At 41.2% G+C, this 19,316-nt stretch overlaps 1 protein-coding gene across 3 annotated transcripts; it reads right to left on the reverse strand.

Moving 5' to 3' along the window:
* Positions 1-1,256: 1,256 nt before the first annotated feature.
* LOC137369616 (interleukin-7-like) lies at positions 1,257-15,604 on the reverse strand. 3 transcript variants are annotated; one of them, XR_010974984.1, is made up of 6 exons: positions 15,416-15,604; positions 7,161-7,306; positions 6,984-7,064; positions 5,754-5,891; positions 1,816-2,130; positions 1,257-1,723 (listed from the first exon to the last, which is right to left on the reverse strand). XR_010974984.1 is itself a non-coding variant. In XM_068030943.1 (5 exons), exons 2-5 carry the CDS (start codon positions 7,269-7,271, stop codon positions 1,972-1,974), a joined length of 489 nt encoding a protein of 162 aa, XP_067887044.1. In that variant the 5' UTR covers positions 7,272-7,296; positions 15,416-15,604; the 3' UTR covers positions 1,257-1,971. The 3 variants fall into 3 exon arrangements, 2 of the variants coding, with proteins under 2 accessions (XP_067887044.1, XP_067887043.1); XM_068030943.1 differs by having other exon boundaries at positions 1,257-2,130; positions 7,161-7,296; XM_068030942.1 differs by having other exon boundaries at positions 1,257-2,130.
* Positions 15,605-19,316: the final 3,712 nt, after the last annotated feature.

Raw genomic sequence — 19,316 nt, forward strand, 5'->3', positions numbered from 1 at the left:
CCATGTTACCCTGGACAAGTGGAGCAATCTTTAAATGCTCTCTGTTGTACTGTAATGAGTAAGAGGGATGACTAGAACACAATCTTTTTTGCTAGGAAAACATTTTCAGGATCAATTTCCACAAAACCAAAGCAGCCAAAGCCTAGCCTAGAAAAGCTTTGCAGGCTGCTGCACCACCTGAATTGTGGCACAGTGACAGGATCATTAGCATAGAAAAAACAGGCACCATGTTCATTACAGTGCTCCCTGAGCATCCATTCTAGAGTGGATCTGGAATTGTAGAGCAGCAGCTTGCTGCTCCATTCAGACAGAGGGGAGGTGTGCAGGCTACTCTGGGTGAAGGAGGTTCTGTTCTTTGGCCATACAGTAGCTAGAACAGGTAGGAAATGTCATTCCTCCAGTTCCTCCGCTCACAGTGAGACCATAATGAATTAATCTTTGTGTAGACAATAACCTTTTTGGGAGAATATGTAAAAGTGAATATACTGTAATAGCACCATTTTCATTTGTTTAGCTTTTTAATAACTAAGCTCAGCAATAAATGTCATATCATTGGATCCTTCATAATTGTTAGATAGGAAAACCCAAGATTTAGGATTTTGATCTAACACCATCATGGGACCACTAACCCCACTAAAACTGAAACAGTTCCACCTTAAGGCAGAGATGTGAAATGTGGCTTTGCTAATGTATACAACAAAACTTGCATTTACCAAGTTAAAGGCGCTGTGTAAAACATCCCATGGCGCTGAAGAAGTGTAGTAAGACACATATTGGCATTGAGCCAAAAAAGGAGACATTAGCACAGGTCAAAGATGTAAGTCTGAAAAGCAGAGAGGTGAAGAGGTTTAGGGAGGAAATTTCAGAGCTTAGGACCTAAACAGCTGCCAATGGCGAGGTGAAGGAAGTTTTGGGGTTGGTGGGGGAGGGAGATGCACAAGAGGCCAGAGTTGGAGGAACACATTGGAAGGGGTTGTAGGAGGTTACAGAGGCTACATTTGGAGAACAAGTGCGGGTGGGGGGGGGGAGGAATGTGAATTTTGTATACTTCCATATGAATCTAATTGATCCACAATGCAATGCAAAATATAGTCTTTGGATTTCACCCACTCTTAAATTCTCACTTGTCTGCCATCTTTTTAGGAAAGAAACAAGCCTGCACTCTTTTACTTAAAGCACAAAGAACACAAGCTGCAACACTGGTAAAAATCAGATGAACTGTTACTTAATAGAAGATACATTTAATTTGTTGCACTCATATTTTCATGTAGCTTCTACAATTTCAAAAGGCAAGCATGATTTCTGATAGGTTTCTACATAGAAAAGTCATCTTTTTTACATGAAGACAAAGTAATGAATTGGAACAAAAATATAATAAATAATAAACCATATGGACAATGGCAATTTTCATTTTTACACACATCCTCTATTAAGTGTTTAAATTGGTTAAAACTGGTGTTATAATGTAGAAAGAGAGAGAAAAAGAGCGCAAGAGAGAGAGAAAGAGAAAGAGAAATTGCATTTACATAACATCTTTAACAACCTCAAGATGTCCCGAAGTGCTTCACAGCCATTGAAGCGTATTTCAAGCGTAGTCACAGTTGTAATGTAGTGTAATGTGACAGTTAATTTATGCTCAGCAAAGTCCCATAAATAGCAATGAGACAATGAGAGAACTCCCACGCTCTTCTTCAACTAGTGCCATGGAATCTTTCACGTCCACCTGAAAGGGCAGACAAATATTCAGTTTAATGTCTCTTTTAAGGGACTGATGTCTGGTCAACTAGGACATGGACTTGCATTTACTGCACTGACCTTCAATAATGCAGTGGGCATACCAATAGAGATTGCATGGATGTTGCAATTCAAATCTTGATGAACCATAAATCAGCACGTAGCCATCAACACAGATGCTTAAATTGCAAGGATATTCTCTTCATGATTAACACAATATGTCATAATAAAGGTTAATCAGACTTCTGTAAACTTAAATATTTTTTTCCAGCATGAGTTTATATCTGAAACTTTTTCTTTAATTCTAAGGAATTTCTTTTGTGAGCATTTTGTCTTGCTGTTGGCTGCTGTTTTAGTTGGCGTCTTTGGTTTCCTGTTGCGATTTTTTCTGCGTTGCTGTCAAAATGCGAACAGAGATTAGATCCAAACATCTCAGTAACAAAAACATTTATTTTAATTATTACTACTTTTAATTCAAAATACATCACAAAGGTAACAATATACTTGGTCACTGCATGCTTAATCATGCATAACTTTAGAACAAAATGCAAATAATATATTTTTGCTTTATTGCACTTAAAAGGTACACTGTCAATTCAAATTCAGCTGCTTAATTGAAGACCAGAGATTACTATTTAAATGTATAGGCAAATATTATAAATGACATTTCTTTGTCCATATTTAATCCTCTTATTTTAAGCAAGTTAATGTCCATGTTAAAATAGAAAATAAAAGAGTCATACAAATGCTTTAAGGATTCAGATACCCATGTCAGAACCAGTAAATTTCTCACTATAATAATGTCATCAACAGATCAGTGATTATTATACTTAAAATGAAAACTTTAGTAATGGATTGTGCAACCTCTTAAATGTGATAGACAGAAGAGCCCTGAAAAACTGAGCACATTCTCATCAATTTGATCCCAGAGTGATGTCAGAATTTGCCCATCAGTGACCTCTGGCACTGAGACTGCAAAGGTTTGTAGGATTGGGGAAGTCACCTAATTTAAATAATGGCAGTGGATATCAACACCACTAGGGGTTCACCATGGGCACCTGTCAACCAGAAGAAGCTGAAAATAGAGGACTGGTTCTGGCGAAGGAAATGTACTCTGAAATGATTCTTTATCTGTGCCCATTGATTCTCTTTGCCCAAATTTATCACCTCCCCCTTACAAAGTTTATCTGTTTTTTGTGGGTCCGGGCCAGAACCAAGACCTTGTTGGGCAGATATTCCATCCTTAACAAGATCCGTTGAAAGTTTCCGGGAAAGGCCAGGACCTGACTTCTTCAGGTATCAGTCTAGCTTGTAGCATTTCCAACACAACTCCTGCCAGAGGATTGACAGGAGGGCCATGAATTTAGGCAGCAAGATAATTAACATTAATAGAACTACAGAAGTGCTTTCGAGAAGTCTAAAATATGTCTGATTAAATTATTTCCACTTTTTTGAAAAAACTGCCAATGAAGAATATTGCATGTCTTATATTTCTGCAATTATATTTGATAACATAAAAACCTGGAAATCTCCAGATATAATTTGGAAACATACATAATTTGAAACTACAAACACCACAGAGTTTTCTAATAGGTTATGTGCATAGATATAGTAACAGTATTAATGCTTCTAACAATCAATAGCATGGTTTATCATTACCCTAGTTCAATGGTCTCAGCCAGCGATACAGTGGTCAGTAGAGAGTGACCACAAGTGCTCATTGTAATATTTCTTGTCCTAAGACACTGAAACCCCAACTGGTGAGATCAGCTGATTCAAAGCAGGGGTGCAAATTGGTGGGACAATATTTTAAAAAAACCTATTTGTTCTTGCTATGATCCGGGCAAAGGGTTTTACGACTCAGACACAGAGCAACTAGTCATAGTATGGTGGGACTGGAATCACATGTAGACCAGACCAGGTAGAGGTGACAGATTAAGGCACATTAAAGAAACAGTTGAGTTTTTACAAGACCTTTCATGATCACTTTTCCAGATTACCAGAGCGTGCAATTTACCATTTGAACACACAACCTCTTGATAGCTAGTGCAGAAACGTTAATTAGTATGAGAACAAAGAATTAAGAGGTGATAACTGTTAAAACAGACAGTGATATGGTGTGCTGATTAGGAGACAAATTAAATGTTTTTTGCGGATAAATCAATAAAACCAATTACTACAGTACACAGCTTTAGTATAAAGAGGAACTGAGTTTCATTATCAGAGCACAAATCATAAAAAGGTTGCATAGTGACCAGTGTAAGCCATTGATCAGAACCCATCTGGAGAATGGTATTCATTTATTGTCACCTAATCATGGGAAGGATATAATTTCCCTTGAGAGAATACAGGAGTGAACAACAGATGGTTCCAAGTAAAAGGAATTGATGTTACAAGGAAAATTTAAGGACTTTTTTTCTCTTTAGAGGAAAAAAGGAGACTTCAAGATGATATAGCTCATGTTTTCAAGATTATGAAGTGAATTGACCAAATTGATCAGGGAAAGCACTCAATCTGGTGAAGGATTTGCAAGCCAGGAAGATAAATTAAAATTAGCAGCAAGAAGGGAAATCATGAAGAAGTTTCTTCATCAAAAAGGGTAATAAGAGTTGTGGAATAAAGAAAAACTTGTATTTAAGTACCACAAGTGCTAGGAAGGCAAATATAATCGCTGTGTTGCTGTTTGTGGGATCTTGCCGTTTGCAATGAGATGAATCAGAAATAGTTATTTTATTTTTGGTCGTATTCATTAAGGAAGGGATGTTTATCACTAGGTCTCCTTGCTCTTCTTTGAATACTATCATGGGATTTTTAACGCCGCTCTGTATCATCATCAGTTTAATCTCACATCCAAATGGTGTCACTTTTGACAATGCAGCACTTCCTCAATACTGCACTGGACTGTCAGCACAGAATAGAGAGATAATTTCTAATTTTACACACCCAGGCTCATTCATTTTGAGCAGTAATCTGGGCAGCTGAGGTACACAGTTTACTGGCCGTTAATTTGTCAGGAGCACCAAAGTTGGAAAATGATCTCTTTTGTGCTCCAGTTCTTGACGGGGGCTTGAGCCCATGATCAGAAATGAACAAGATATCGAGTTAAATTGACACGTTGAAGACTGTTGAAGTGGATAGTATAAATTGGTTCAAGAGACAATTGGATGCATTTTCAAAGAGAGGAGTGGCATATGTAATGGTAAGACAGATAGGTTTGGATGATCTATTCTGAAGAGGTTTGTTTACAACAAATGGCTAAAAATTCTTATGCTGTAAATGTGATTCTATCATATTAAGCAATGCATCTCTGTTACAGGGTATAGCTGTGCACACTTGGGATCTTGTGGAGAATGTGAGGCTTCTGGAGTTGGGCCCAAAAGGCAGGAGGAACCCTGCCTCGGCCTTCTTGTGCAAACACCACTGCCCCTCCCCCACCCCGGAGCGATCCTCCGTTGTTCCGGAGGCTACGTTTCCAGCGCCAGGATCTCTGTCCCTTTAAAGACAGGGATCCCACCTCCAAGATGTGCCAGCCAATCACTAGGCCAGCAGCTCAGCAGTATCCAGGACCCAGGCCCAATGCTGGAGACCAGGAGTTCAGGTAAGTGAGGTGGGGTTGCCAGGGTCAGTCCAGAAGGCCCCGGTGAAGGGGGTGGGTGGGTTGCCAGGGTCAGTCCAGAAGGCCCCGGTGAAGGGGGTGGGTGGGGTGGGGGTAGGCGTGAAGTCCAGGGGTGGGGGGCGGTTTCTATGTAGGTGGACATTTTGCCAGCGGTCAGATCCCATCGGCGGCAGGAATAGGCCCTTAAGTTAATAGGCCTATCCCGCTTCTGGCAAAATCGCTTGGTGATGGGGGTGGCGATGGGCCTTCCACCCCCCACCCCCTACTGCCACCTGTTGCAATTCTATGGGCCCCCCTGCCTCCAACCCCGCCTCAGGGGTGCCCATAAAATCCTGCCCTCAGCTTTTCTCTTAAGTTTTTAGAATACAATAAAACATGATGTAACCAAATCTTGCTGACATACCTTTTGACTTTTGCAACTGCATTTCAGTGTTTTTTCAGTTTTTCTGGATAAGATTATTATCTCCTCATTAAAGTCAAAGTTATTTTGCTTAGCAATGTAAAGTACAGAGCATGTCAAGTGGTGGACTGAATTAATTTCCTAGAACAAAGCACAAACATTTAGAATATAAAGTTGGTTAGTCTTTTACACTATGCAAATAAATGAGAGACAGAATATTAATAAGTGGTGTAACCATTCTGGTGTTTGTCTGGACTAAATACTGCAGAGCTATGTAGTTATGGGATCACAAGATGTTGGATGAAGGTAATCCTTTAGTCCATTTTGGCCTCATTCTTCCAGCATACCAACTTCACTGTCTCCCCATTATAACATATAGCTGTTTCTGAAATGAACCCAGTATCCTGTCCCAACCACTATTCCTAGAAACCCATTCCAGCTCTTAATCAGCGTTGATATCAATTACTTCCTGGCACCTGCGTTTGAGTTTCATTTATGAAGGACAGGTTTATAATGTTAAAAGGTATCTTGTATGCTTCTACAAGGTTCTAAAACATCTGTTGAGACTGGAGAACTCCAGTGGCAACTAGAGCTATACACAATATTCCAAGTAGCAGAATCAAGTGAAGCAATTCAGTCATCATCAGCTGATTTTATTTTGTTGGGGGGTGGGGGTGAAGGGCAGAGGGAAGGGAGCAGATAGCTCATGCAACAGACTGGAGAGTGAATCTGGGGCCTTCCTGGCCTGCATGATTCAGTTACTTATTCTCTTAAGCAGCTTTGCCATTGGGAGAGCTTCAAGTTTTTTACAAATTTATCTAAACTCAAGATGAGGTTACGGCACCTAAATACGCTTACATCACCAAATACCGAGCATTTAAATACATTGGCATCACCTTGTATCAAATGACTATTCAATCTGATTGATGAACAATGGTGCCTATACAACAGCAGTCATAGTTATGAAATATTAACTGTAGGTTTAATAAATTTATCTGTAAATGTATCTAGGTTTTTAATTGTTAGTATTATGAATGAAAGAATTCCACTAGCAATTAAGCCACCCTTTAATATCATTCTCTAACCAGTTAAGATAATCTTTCTCAGTTTTTTTGTATCAGAACAAAACTTTAAGTGCACAAAGAAACAATGATTGATCTTTTCTATACTGATTCATTTATGGAAATTAAATCAAAAAATGCACAACAGAAAAAAGACCTGAAATCATCTTACCATCCCATCAAGGCAATGAGAAAGTTTTGATTTTTGAGGTTTTCTGCAGCTGTTATAACTGTGCGAATCCAAAAGTGCTAACTAAAGGGAAAAAAAACAGGTATTCCTTGTATATTGTCCTAACACTTACAACATTTTTTAACAAGTTAAATTCATGTAATTGTTTTTGTTCCTTACCAAGTTTTGCAAATCTTGAAATATGACATACTGGAAATCATTCATTACTTCTGTCATATTTAAGTTTCTGTTCTTACAAGAAAGTGCAAAGTTTGGGATCAGAAGAATCATCAGGGAAGGTATACCAAGAATACACCTAAAGAAAACTGAATTACAGTAAAAAGGACTCAAAATGTGATTGTAACCTTGTTGAATTGAGAACATTTCGTTGTACTCAAGCAATTTTTGTTACACTGAACATATGTGCAAGCTGTTGCAGATTGACACCATTAGCTATAGTCATATTAAAAGCCAACTGCCTCTTGAAATTTACATTAAGTTGGATTTCATCTGGTGCTGGAATGTTTTATCAAAGTTGTGGACAGAATTAGGAGCCCAAACAGAAGGCTATAACTCACAATGGTACCTTTTGTGTTACTCTGATGTGGTTGTTTTTCCTGAAAATTAATGGCATGTCAAAAACTCTTATCAAAAGAAACCCGTAAGTTTAGAAGAATCAAACTAGCCCAAGACAAAAGTAATGCATATTCATTATTAGTCTATGCAAGCTGTTTTGTTTCTAAGTAAGCAATTACATCATTAAGTGCATCATCTAGTTCATCTAACTTGGTAGCAACATACACTATGGCAAGTTACCATGGAAGTAAAAGAAGGATTACTTCTCTTGCGTCTATTATGCTCAGACTTCAATGAATTTCTGGTAGAGTAGGATGGTTAGCCTGCAAATGAAGCTTCGAATCTACTGTGCTGTTGTATTATCAATACTACTTTACGTTACTCTGCTTAGAGGCCATCAGTCTTCAACATGTGGAGCTGGTGGAAATAACATCACATAAGCTGGCATCACCATAGGAAAATTGCTTAATGATTATTTATTACCTGCAGTAAAGACTATTCATCATGCTACTTTGGATATGCCACTCAACAACCCCAAAGCAATGGCCAACAAAATCTTCTTTGCTAAACTGCGATCATCAGAATGGAAATATCCTCAGGAGCTTGCTGGGCTGATCAATGAATAATGATCTGATACACCAATGGAACTCATTCTAATAACCACCTGTCATTGTCATGTTTCCACACAGATTACATCAGCTAGATGGTTCAATTTAATTCATTAATTTCATGAAAGTTCTTTCTGAATGTTCTGGTGTTATATTATGATGCATTTTAGTGATTTTCCATTCTGTGCCACATAAATGAAATTTATTTTATTTCTATATAGAAATCAACCAGAAAAGCATTGGTGAATTTGATGTGCAGAGGTTACTAACCCGAAGATAGCAATATTCACCTCTGAACCATATGCCAATGCACATACAATAAAAAGGCCATGTAGAAAATCATCAGTTGGATCAATGCCTTGGCCACCACCCCTGCAAAGTTGAAGGAAGTCAGACTTCCGTATCAATGTGATCCAGGAACTGCATAACATACTGGCACTGCTTCACAATTCTTTTGACTTTGATACTTCTGACATGTGGTCAGCTATCCAATTAAGAATACAATCAACTATGAGTATGGACATTGACTTCCAATTTACATGGGAAGTTAATAGCAGAATAGCAGAGTTTTGTTCCCAAAACATTTGTAAAAATCCCCTATTTCCAAGTCATAAAAGTGGAATATGATTTATTCAGTCTCCATAAACACATGAATCCAATTATAAATGGAATTCATCTCAGAATTCAAATCCTGAAAGCTGGAATGCCATCCGATAAGAATAGATTTAATTTATTCAGTCATTGAAAACTAGTGGCTTTGACCATTGGCATGATTTGCTCACTTCATTGATGCTCTGTGCTCAGGTTGATCAGTGGTAGCCATGAGATCTACATGTCACCGCAAGTTCAGAGGTAGGATACTAGAGTTACTGCAGTAGTCTATCCCTAATGTCATGTAGCAATTTGTCTCTAATATATTGTACTTAGAAACGTAGGAATGCACGGGATCAGAAAAATCTCAGCAGTTCACCTGGCTAATACCAAAATTCTAATCCTACCTCCTTGAACTCTATTCAATTCTCCCTATAATTTTCCTCACACTTTGCCTCCACTCTACTTCCCTTGGCAGTTAATTCCATATATTTAACACCTTCTTTGTAAAGTACTTGAATCTAAACTCTCTGTACACCTTCCTTTTTTTTAGAAAAACTTTGAGCCGAACAGTAAAGCGTAATTACCTTGGCAGACAACTCCCTTAACTGAAATGGGTGGTTATCAGGCTTCCCCAAAACTTCTAACAAACTTCTCCTAAAGCATAACATCATCCCTAGGGGACAAACTTGAAGGTTATTATGCTACTGACTTTAAAAATACTTTATCACCTTAAAATCAACTTTTAGCTAGATTTACGAGCTACAGGTCCACAGACCTCTTAAATATGTAGAAGCTACAACATGACTTATTGAATTAGATCCACCTCTGACTTGATGGCCGGAATTTTATGCCCCTCGTAGGAGTGGGCTGGAGGCAGGGTGGGGCAGGCGTAAAATTGAATGGAAGATGGAGGTGGGGGGTGCCGTTCCCGTTGCCTTCCCGCCTCCACTGCAAATTTACGAGCAGCGGCGGCATAAAACAGCCTGCCTGCCCTAGGCCAATTAAGGCCCTTAAGTTTCCAATTAACTATCACTTATAACCAGCAGTGGACGTGCGGCTCAGGAGTCCCAGGAGGCTGCCCAGCCTCCTTGTGGGCTAGGAATGGGGCCCTCTTGATCGGGCACCCTGTGTCCCACGGAGGCCAACCCACCCCCCAAGGCACTACAGGGCCCCCCCAGCTCCCAACCGACCCCCGCTGCCCCGCTGGGGCCGATTGTCCCTGGTGAGGCCCAAAACCCCACTTACTTTTCTCGGCGCCGGTGTCCATGATCCTCCTGAAGCTGGGTGCAGTTCCAGTTGTGGCCACCGCTCCCGGTGGTGGTACCGGGACTGAGAAGCTGCCGGCCCCCTGATTGGCTGGCAGCTCCTAGAGGCAGGACTTCCTGCCTCAGAGGGACAGAAATCCCACCCGAGGCCAATTAAGGGCCTAAGCCACGTAAAATCTCTGCATGGCTCTCAGGCCTGGTGGCGGTACGCTTGCCCCGGACTTTTAAGCTAGTGGGCGGGTTGCCGCCCGACGTAAAATCCCGGCCTCTGAGCTACACTGATGTTGTTTTCAACAGTTTTAGCAACTTGGTCCTGACACCAAAAACAGGCATTGAAAAGTTGCTCGTCTCCATCCCAACTGAGGGACACGTCAACCTGCGCAGGAAATCAGTTTCTGGGTGCATGTATAATGTCAGAATAAATTTCAGACATGGTGGGCTCTCCTCCCTGTCCCAAAGTAACAAAGTTAAGTACTTGTAGGTTGGGTATAGCACAACCAGGTGCAGTGCAGCTTCTTGAACCTGAGCCAGAAATATCCTATAATACCAACACTCTGTAATGGACCATTGTGATTTTTCAACAGTCATCCCAATTGCTTCACTGCATTTAATTGCTTATGTGTGTCCGATGATGGTAAGTTTGGGCTTGTACCTACTAACAACTAGGCCGAAGCTGGGCAAATTAATTTTACATAAGAGTCATGCAGCCTGCAGGGAGACAAGTTTTTTGTCACATTTAACCTGGATTCAAACTGAGGTCTGAGATGTAAGCTAACCCGCTGCTTCATCCAATTCCCACGACACATCCAAATTATGAAATAGAACTTAAATAAATCTGTTTCATTAGTTCACTGCTAATATGTTTGTGGGAAGTGTTTATTACCTGGAGCTTTGCTAAATAATTCTGACATTTTAATACTTCAAACAATCAAAGATGTTGGAGACAACTGCAAGATGGTGGCATGTTGAGAAAAAATTTGTATATGGTGAAACAAGTGGTGGGTAATTATTGTAGATAAGGAGTGTTACGACCAGGTGAGAAAGGTGTCTACGGGTCCCTTTCAGCCTTCACCTGGTCTTACTGTAACAGGGTTTAATTTTAAACACGCCATGTTATTAGCTCCCCCTTGGTGAGTCCTTGTTCACCACTTTCCAATTATAAGGCAAAGAAACCAGCACAAACAGGCTTCCTTAGGTTTAAAGAAGAAAAGTTGAAATTTATTAAACTTAAACTCTAATTCGGTTAACGCCTACGGATACACGCTGCGCTCCACGCTAGCATGCATACGTGATACACACATGCAAATAGAGACAGAAAAGAGCAGACGAAAAATAAAGTGGAAAGGTTTAAGGCAATATCTGAGGAGTTGTTGTTACGGTTCTTAGAGCTCACTGTAGAGTCCTGGATTGTAGGTAGATCTTGCTTTTCGTTGGGGCCCAGTATTCTTCTTAAACCTTGTTTGCTGTAGGAGACATTTCTCTCTTGGGGTTCATGTGACTTCAGTGGATTCAGAGGCTTGTGAGAAAGAGATGGGAGCAGACAGGAGAGAAATCTTCTCAGTCCAGGAGCAAACAGCTTTCTGCCCAAACTGTTTGTACAGTTCAAAAAACTCAGGTTGCCCAAGAGATTAGTCATGTGACTAGCTGGTTTGACCATGTCCATTTGTGTATTCGGCCATCTTAGCAGTCAACCTGGAATGCGAGCTCCCCCACCTTCAATGTCTGGTGATCAAAAGTCCATTGTGGGTTGAATGTGTCAGGGAATGGCTGCTTTGTCCTTCTAAACACTGTCTGTTAATATGCAAATATCTTTTCCAGTCACGGCTGATCTGTTTAACAAGTCCTTTCTTCACTCCAGTAACAGTTTAAAATCAATGTTCATGACAAAATTAATGTGCCTCATTCTTGTTAGGTGGGGGCCTAGCATGACAGGAGTAATGTTCTGTCTTTGTAGAATGATTGTAAAAATCATTTGCAGTGTGCATCCAAATTTCCAATGTGAGGCCCAAAACTGAAAAATTATCTCCATAATCTACCTACACATCAGTGTATGAATTACATTAGTCTTTATGGAGCATCATAAATGTGTTTGTGAGGATTTTTTCAATTCAGTATTTCTCGTAGAATCTATATAAATAGAACCAGCACAGAAGGAGGGCATTCAGCCCGATTATCCAATTAGTTCCAATCCCTCTTTTTCCCCCGTGGACCAGCATTTTTTTTCTTTTTCAGATATATATCAAATTCTCTTTTGAAAGTTACTATTAAATCTGCTTCCACCTATCATGGAGTGCAATTCAGATCACTACAACTCGCTGCTTAAAAAAGCATCCTCTAGCAAGAGGAAATCTTCATGCAGTCATTTCTGTTGTAGCTAAGTGAGCATAGGAATTTTAACCTGGCACTACGCCTTCAAAAAAGCTCTCCAAATATGAGCCGGGGGAGCACTGGGAGCCTTGTTCCAAGTGTTTATGAATCCTGTTTACTTATGTGGAATGACAGCCTGAAAAGAGTCAAATAACATTTGCGTTTCATGGTTTCAACTTTATTTTTCTTACTCATTTAGAAATCTTCAAATAGGCTAACTGTAATTTCACTCTTTTACATTTGACCCACCCCAACCAAAACAAATACATTAACAATCTATTCCAGTGACTTCAGTGATTTCCAACTCTAAATCACAAGTATAAAAAGCGCTTGCCTTTCTACTTAACGTAATTAGCTACCGTCTAGGAACAGGTTTCTTTTATATATTAGCTTCCTTGTCATCATTTTAAATGAGTAAATAACCAGTATGTCAATCTCACTGAACTGCTTAGTCTTCCATTAATCACCTTTTCAGGGTTTCTCCTCCCTCTGTTCCCACACCTTTCCTTCAGTTGGATGATGTACATTTTTCCTGCTCTCATGTACGAAACCATCTACTGGAGAAGTTCAGGAAAGGACTGACCTTCCGATTCCACTTAGAGTCAGAGTCATTTACGGCACAGAAGGAGGCCATTTGGCCCATCGAGTCCATGCCTGCTCTCCATGGAGGCACGCTATCAGTCGCACTCCCCAGCTCGATCGCTGTAGCCCTGCAAGTCTATCCAACTTCATCTTGCTAGTGATTGTCTCCACTTCCACCACCCTTGTGAGCAGTGAATTCCAGGTCATTACCACCCAATGCATAAAAAAGAGCTTCCTCATATTCCCCCTGCATCTTTTGCCCAAAACCTTCAATCTGTGTCCCCTAGTCCTTGCACCATTTGTTAATGAAAACAGTTTTTCCTTATCTAACTTATCTAAGCCAGTCATAATCTTGTATACTTCTATTAAATCTCCACTCAATCTCTTTTGTTCTAAGGAGAGCCAACCCAGCTTTCCCAACCTTGGAATTAAAATTCTCCATCCCTGGAACTATTCTGGTAAATCTCCTCTGCACCCTCTGAAGGACACTCACATCCTTCCTGAAGTATGGTGACCAGAGCTGGATGCAATACTTCAGTTGGGGCCTAAACAGACCTTGAGAAAGGTTTGGCATATCTTCCCTCCTTTTGTACTCAATGCCTCAATTTATGAAGCCCAAGGTACCATATGCTTTACTAACCATTCCTTCAACAAGTCCTACCACCTTCAAACATCGCTGCACATGCACCCCCAGGTCCCTCTGTTCCGGCACACTCTTTAGAACTGTGCCACCCATTCCTTCTGCCAAAATGCATCACCTCACAGTTGTCTGTGTTAAATTCCATCTGCCACCTCTCTACCCATTCTGCTGGCCTATCTATGTCCTGTTGCAGGCAGTTCATATCATCCTCATTGGACGTACCTCCAGGTTTGCTGTCATCGGCAAATTTTGAGATTCTATTCTGTATTCCAAAATTCAAGTAATTTATATATATCTAAAAAGCAATGGTCTGAAAAGCAACCATTTGCTGTGAATTGTTTCTGAATTGTTCATAAGCCAATTTTTTTTATCCAATTGGATACTGACCCTCCTATTCCACGAGCTTCAATTTTGTTAATCAGCCTTTTATGTGGTACCTTATCAAATGCTATCTTAAAATCCATATAAACAACATCCACTGCAATTCCTTCATCCACCTTCTCTGTTACTTCATCAAAAATTTCAATTAGGTTTGTCAAGCATGATCTGCCTTTTACAAATCAATGCTGGCAATCCTTAATTAATTTGAACCTCTCTAAGTGTCCATTGATATTCTCCCTGATTATAGTTTCTAAGACCTTACCCACCACTGATGTTAAACTAACTGGCCTGTAGTTGCTAGGACTGTCCTTACACGCTTCCTTGAATAAGGGGGTCACAGTCTCCAGTTCTCTGGCACCTCCCCATGTCCAGGTAAGATTGGAAGATTATGGCAAGTCCTTCTGCTATCTCCATCCCCACTTCCTTTAGCAACCTGAAATGCAAGCCATCCAGACCAGGTGACTTAACTACCCTAAGTATAGCCAGCCTATTTAGTACTTCCCCCTCTCAATTTTTATCCTAACCATTATCTTGACTCTCTCCGCTTCTACCGATATTTTGTCAGCCTCCATTTCCTTAGTAAACATTGATACTTAAGTACTTATTAAGTATATTAGCCTTGCCCTGCACCTCTAAGCATATATTATCCTCTGTCCCTAACAGGCCCTACCCCTCTTATTATTTACATATCAGTGGAAGATCTCCGGGTCCCCTTTCATGTTGTCTGCCATTCTATTTTCATTTTCTCTCTTTGCCAGTCTTATTTCCTCTTCACCTCCCCTCTCAACTTAGTGTATTTGGCCTGATTATCACTTCACTTCACCTGACATTTATCAAACACCCTCTCTTTTTGTTTCATCATATTCTCGATCTCCCTGGTCCACCAAGGAGCCCTGTTCTTAGTTCCCCTACCTTTCACCCTTATTTGAATGTTCCCAGCTTGTACCTGAAGCATCTCTTCCTTAAATATAACCCTTTGGTTAAATGTGAACGATTAATTTGGAAATTTCCTCTTTGCGTGGAAGCGAGATGTCAAAGAGCGTTCACTCTGGGGTTGGGGAAAATATCTCGGTCTCCACACGCCGAGCAGGAGACAAGGGTGGCCGCGCTCGTCCCTTTCCAAACAGGTCCCTTTAAAGGTCGCTGTGAAAGCCAGGTACAGATTTCCCGAGTGAACCTGAGCAGCGAATTCCCGTGGGAAAGACCCTCTCCGCCCCATGTGCTCACTCGGTTAGTGCTGGATCCGGGTGTTTGCTGCGATTCAGTCTCTGCCGGTGGCATTCCCACTCTATCTCCAATGTGGAACTATCGGAATCCATGCAGCTAAGAGTGTGAGAAAGCAACTATTTATTATTAACTTTTATATCGTAGACACCTGGCTGTCATCAGTTCTCCCCTGCTTTTAAAAAATTTTCAACTTACCATTTGTCATTTTATTCTGGATCACCCGTAAACGAAGGAAATCCCGCTCATGACGAATATCTCAGCTTCAGATTAACGCGCTTCCTGGTGAGGGGAGCTTCAACCCTCCCCGCCTCTCACGTTCATCTGAGCCGGGACAGGGGCCAAGAGCCGCCACCGCGCAGTCTCAGCCTCTCTCCTTACTTTCACTTTCAGTGTTTCAGTGCAAGCAGAGCCGTCCATACTCTCTCAATGTCCATATTCACTCACTCACAGTCCACTACTACTACACTCACCTCACACACAGTCCACAGTCACTCACTCAAATGCCTACAAACACAGTCTGTCACTCATACCCAGTCCACACTCACTCACACAGCACCACCATACCCCTACACACACCAACAAAGTATGTCTCTCTCATACCATCCACCACTCCCTCCCCCACCCCACCCCACACACCCACAGTACACCACTCACACTTTCCCACATACAGTCTGACATTCTGCTAAGGAGGCCACAAAAACACTAACCTAAAGTTCCAAAATCAAGGAGTCCATGGGATTTGGTACATACAGGCTGCGTATTTAAGTGAACCCCTGAAGGCTTTTGTGCCTCCTCGCAGAAAGATTTAGGAAAGTCTGACACAAACTAATTGGTAGCAGTTGAATACTTTCTCAGGTACAGTGCACCAAACAGTTATTAATACTGAGCGACAAAGATAAAACTCAAATAAAAACAAGAAATGCTGGAAATACTCAGCAGATCTGGCAGCATCTGTGGAGAGAGAAGCAGAGTTAACATTTCGGGTCAGTGACCCTTCTTCGGAACTGGCAAATATTAGAAATGTCAAAGGTTATAAGCAAGTAAAGCAGGGTTGGGGAAAGAGATAACAAAGGAGAAGGTGTAGATAGGACAAGGCCACAGAATAGCTGACCAGAAGGTCATGGAGCAAAGGCAAACAATATGTTAATGGTGTGTTGAAAGACAAAGCATTAGTACAGATAGGGTGTTAACGGACTGAAGATAAAACTCACTTGTGGAGAGAGAAGCAGAGTTAACGTTTCAGGTCAGTGACCCTTCTTCAGAACTGATAAAGGTCACTGACCTGAAACGTTAATTCTACTTCTCTCTCCACAGATGTTGCCAGACCTGCTGAGTATTTCCAGCATTTCTTGTTTTTATTTTATATATTATATAAAACTCACCTTGGTGGTGTTCAGAGTTGAGTTGTATTCTGGTGTCAGTGCAGTTGTTCTAAGCACTTGTGCCTTAGTTGCACTATTTCTCTTCCCAAAAAACATGAATTTTGGGCTCAGTTTTATAGTAGAAAATGATGCTTGAAGATTGGCAAGCATTAGCCCATATAGGTTGCTTTCCCATATCTCTTAATTAGAAGGGGGCAAAAGAAGGCTACCAACAGTGTGACCTAGGGCAAGTGATGTTCATATGCATGAAGGTTACTTCAGTCCCATTTGGAGACCGTTAACCTTTCTTTGTTCAGCTCCCTTGCCATTTTCAACAAGGTGTTGAATACATATTCATGACTGGTCCCAGATGTGAGTCTTCGAAGGGGATTAATTCCCAAGGCCATGCTTAGTAGTCGATTGTCTACCTCTTCCTGAAAAGGAAAAACTTGTCTGTCTTTTCTCATAAATGCAAGACTATGTTTGTTCAAGCAATTTAAAGAAAAAAATATGCTGCAGAGCTGAAGACATATTCAAACTACCTTATTAATGATTATTAGGAGGTTCATGCTATCATGGTTACATTTAAAATGCACAAGGGAATTTTAGAGTATGTTTTACAAATTCATAATTCCAGCACTGTCAGGAAACTCAGACTCTTTAGCCTCTTCATTCCAATTCCCCAAATGCAATCCCAGTTCATGAAGTTCTGAGCAGGCAACACAAATTGGCAGAAACTACCATTAAGTAAGGATTAGTAGGAGAACCACCTGTTAGAAAAATATCCAGAAGGCACAAATATTCACAAAGATGGTTGACAGCAGAAAAGTTGAAATTGCTAATATTCCTTACGCATGATGCTGCTTGGCATAGTATCCGAAGAGAAGTCTGGGTTTGGACAAAAGGTCATCGACCATGAAATATTAATCCAGTTGCTACAGATGCAGTCTGACCTGCTGAGTGTTTTCAGAAATTTCGGTTTTTACTCCTGGATCATTTATGTATTTCATAATATTGGTGTATTCTGTCTTATTTTAGAACACAGTTTACTTCATAAGTAGTAGATTTTTAATTTGGAAAATGTATATATCAGTTGTTTTCTTTGCAGTAAACTTCATCAGACATTCAGTGTTGAGACGGCATGACTCTGTGCTTCCAATGTGGATTGGACCAAGCATTTTCTGTTCCTGGTGTGTATTTGGGCAACAAAACTCTATTCTCCCAATATGGATTACGCCTTGTGCTCTGTGCTCACATTGTAGAGAGAGCTGTGCGCTCTGTGTTCCCAATGTGGATTGCTCCTTGCACTCTGTTTCCTGTGTGGATTGCACTATATGTTCTGTGTTCCCTGTGTGGATTGATCCATGCACCCTGTGTTCCCTGTGTGGATTGGGCTATGTGCTCTGTGTCTCCAATGTGGATTGGGCTATGTGCTCCGTGTTTCCAGTGTGGATTGGTTTATGTGCTCTGTGTTTCCAGTGTGAATTGGTTTATGTGCTCTGTATTTCCAGTGTGGATTGGTTTATGTGCTCTGTGTTCCCAGTGTGGATTGGGCTATGTGCTCTGTGTTTCCAGTGTGGATTGGGCTATGTGCTCTGTATTTCCAGTGTGGATTGGTTTATGTGCTCTGTGTTCCCAGTGTGGATTGGGCTATGTGCTCTGTTTTTCCAGTGTGGATTGGGCTATGTGCTCTGTGTTCCCTGTGTGGATTACTCCATGCACTCTGTGTTCCCTGTGTGGATTGGGCTATGTGCTCTGTTTTTCCAGTGTGGATTGGGCTATGTGCTCTGTGTTCCCAGTGTGGATTGGGCTATGTGCTCTGTTTTTCCAGTGTGGATTGGGCTATGTGCTCTGTGTTTCCAGTGTGGATTGGGCTATGTGCTCTGTATTTCCAGTGTGGATTGGTTTATGTGCTCTGTGTTCCCAGTGTGGATTGGGCTATGTGCTCTGTTTTTCCAGTGTGGATTGGGCTATGTGCTCTGTGTTCCCTGTGTGGATTACTCCATGCACTCTGTGTTCCCTGTGTGGATTGGGCTATGTGTGCTGTGTTCCATTGTGGATTGGACTCTGTGCTCTGTGTTCCCAATGTGGATTGGGCTATGTGCTCTGTTTTTCCAGTGTGGATTGGGCTATGTGCTCTGTGTTCCCTGTGTGGATTACTCCATGCACTCTGTGTTCCCTGTGTGGATTGGGCTATGTGTGCTGTGTTCCATTGTGGATTGGACTCTGTGCTCTGTGTTCCCAATGTGGATTGGGCCATGCACTCTGTATTCCTAATGTGGATTGGGCCATGCACTCTGTATTCCTAATGTGGATTGGGCCATGCACTCTGTATTCCTAATGTGGATTGGGCCATGCACTCTGTATTCCCAGTGTGGATTGGGCTATGCACTCTGTATTCCCAGTGTGGATTGGGCTATGCACTCTGTATTCCCAGTGTGGATTGGGCCATGCACTCTGTATTCCCAGTGTGGATTGGGCCATGCACTCTGTATTCCTAATGTGGATTGGGCCATGCACTCTGTATTCCTAATGTGGATTGGGCCATGCACTCTGTATTCCTAATGTGGATTGGGCCATGCACTCTGTATTCCCAGTGTGGATTGGGCCATGCACTCTGTATTCCTAATGTGGATTGGGCCATGCACTCTGTATTCCTAATGTGGATTGGGCCATGCACTCTGTATTCCCAGTGTGGATTGGGCTATGCACTCTGTATTCCCAGTGTGGATTGG

The sequence above is a fragment of the Heterodontus francisci genome, chromosome 5 (genome assembly GCF_036365525.1).
Source record: "Heterodontus francisci isolate sHetFra1 chromosome 5, sHetFra1.hap1, whole genome shotgun sequence".
Taxonomy (NCBI): domain Eukaryota; kingdom Metazoa; phylum Chordata; class Chondrichthyes; order Heterodontiformes; family Heterodontidae; genus Heterodontus; species Heterodontus francisci.

Coding starts and splice junctions, on each gene's coding strand:
- LOC137369616 (XM_068030942.1), bottom strand. Junction 5,892..6,983: donor CTCATTGCCTTGATGGGATG/GTAAGATGATTT, acceptor GCTTTGTTCTAG/GAAATTAATTCAGTCCACCA. Junction 2,131..5,753: donor GCAGTTGCAAAAGTCAAAAG/GTATGTCAGCAA, acceptor GCATTTTGACAG/CAACGCAGAAAAAATCGCAA.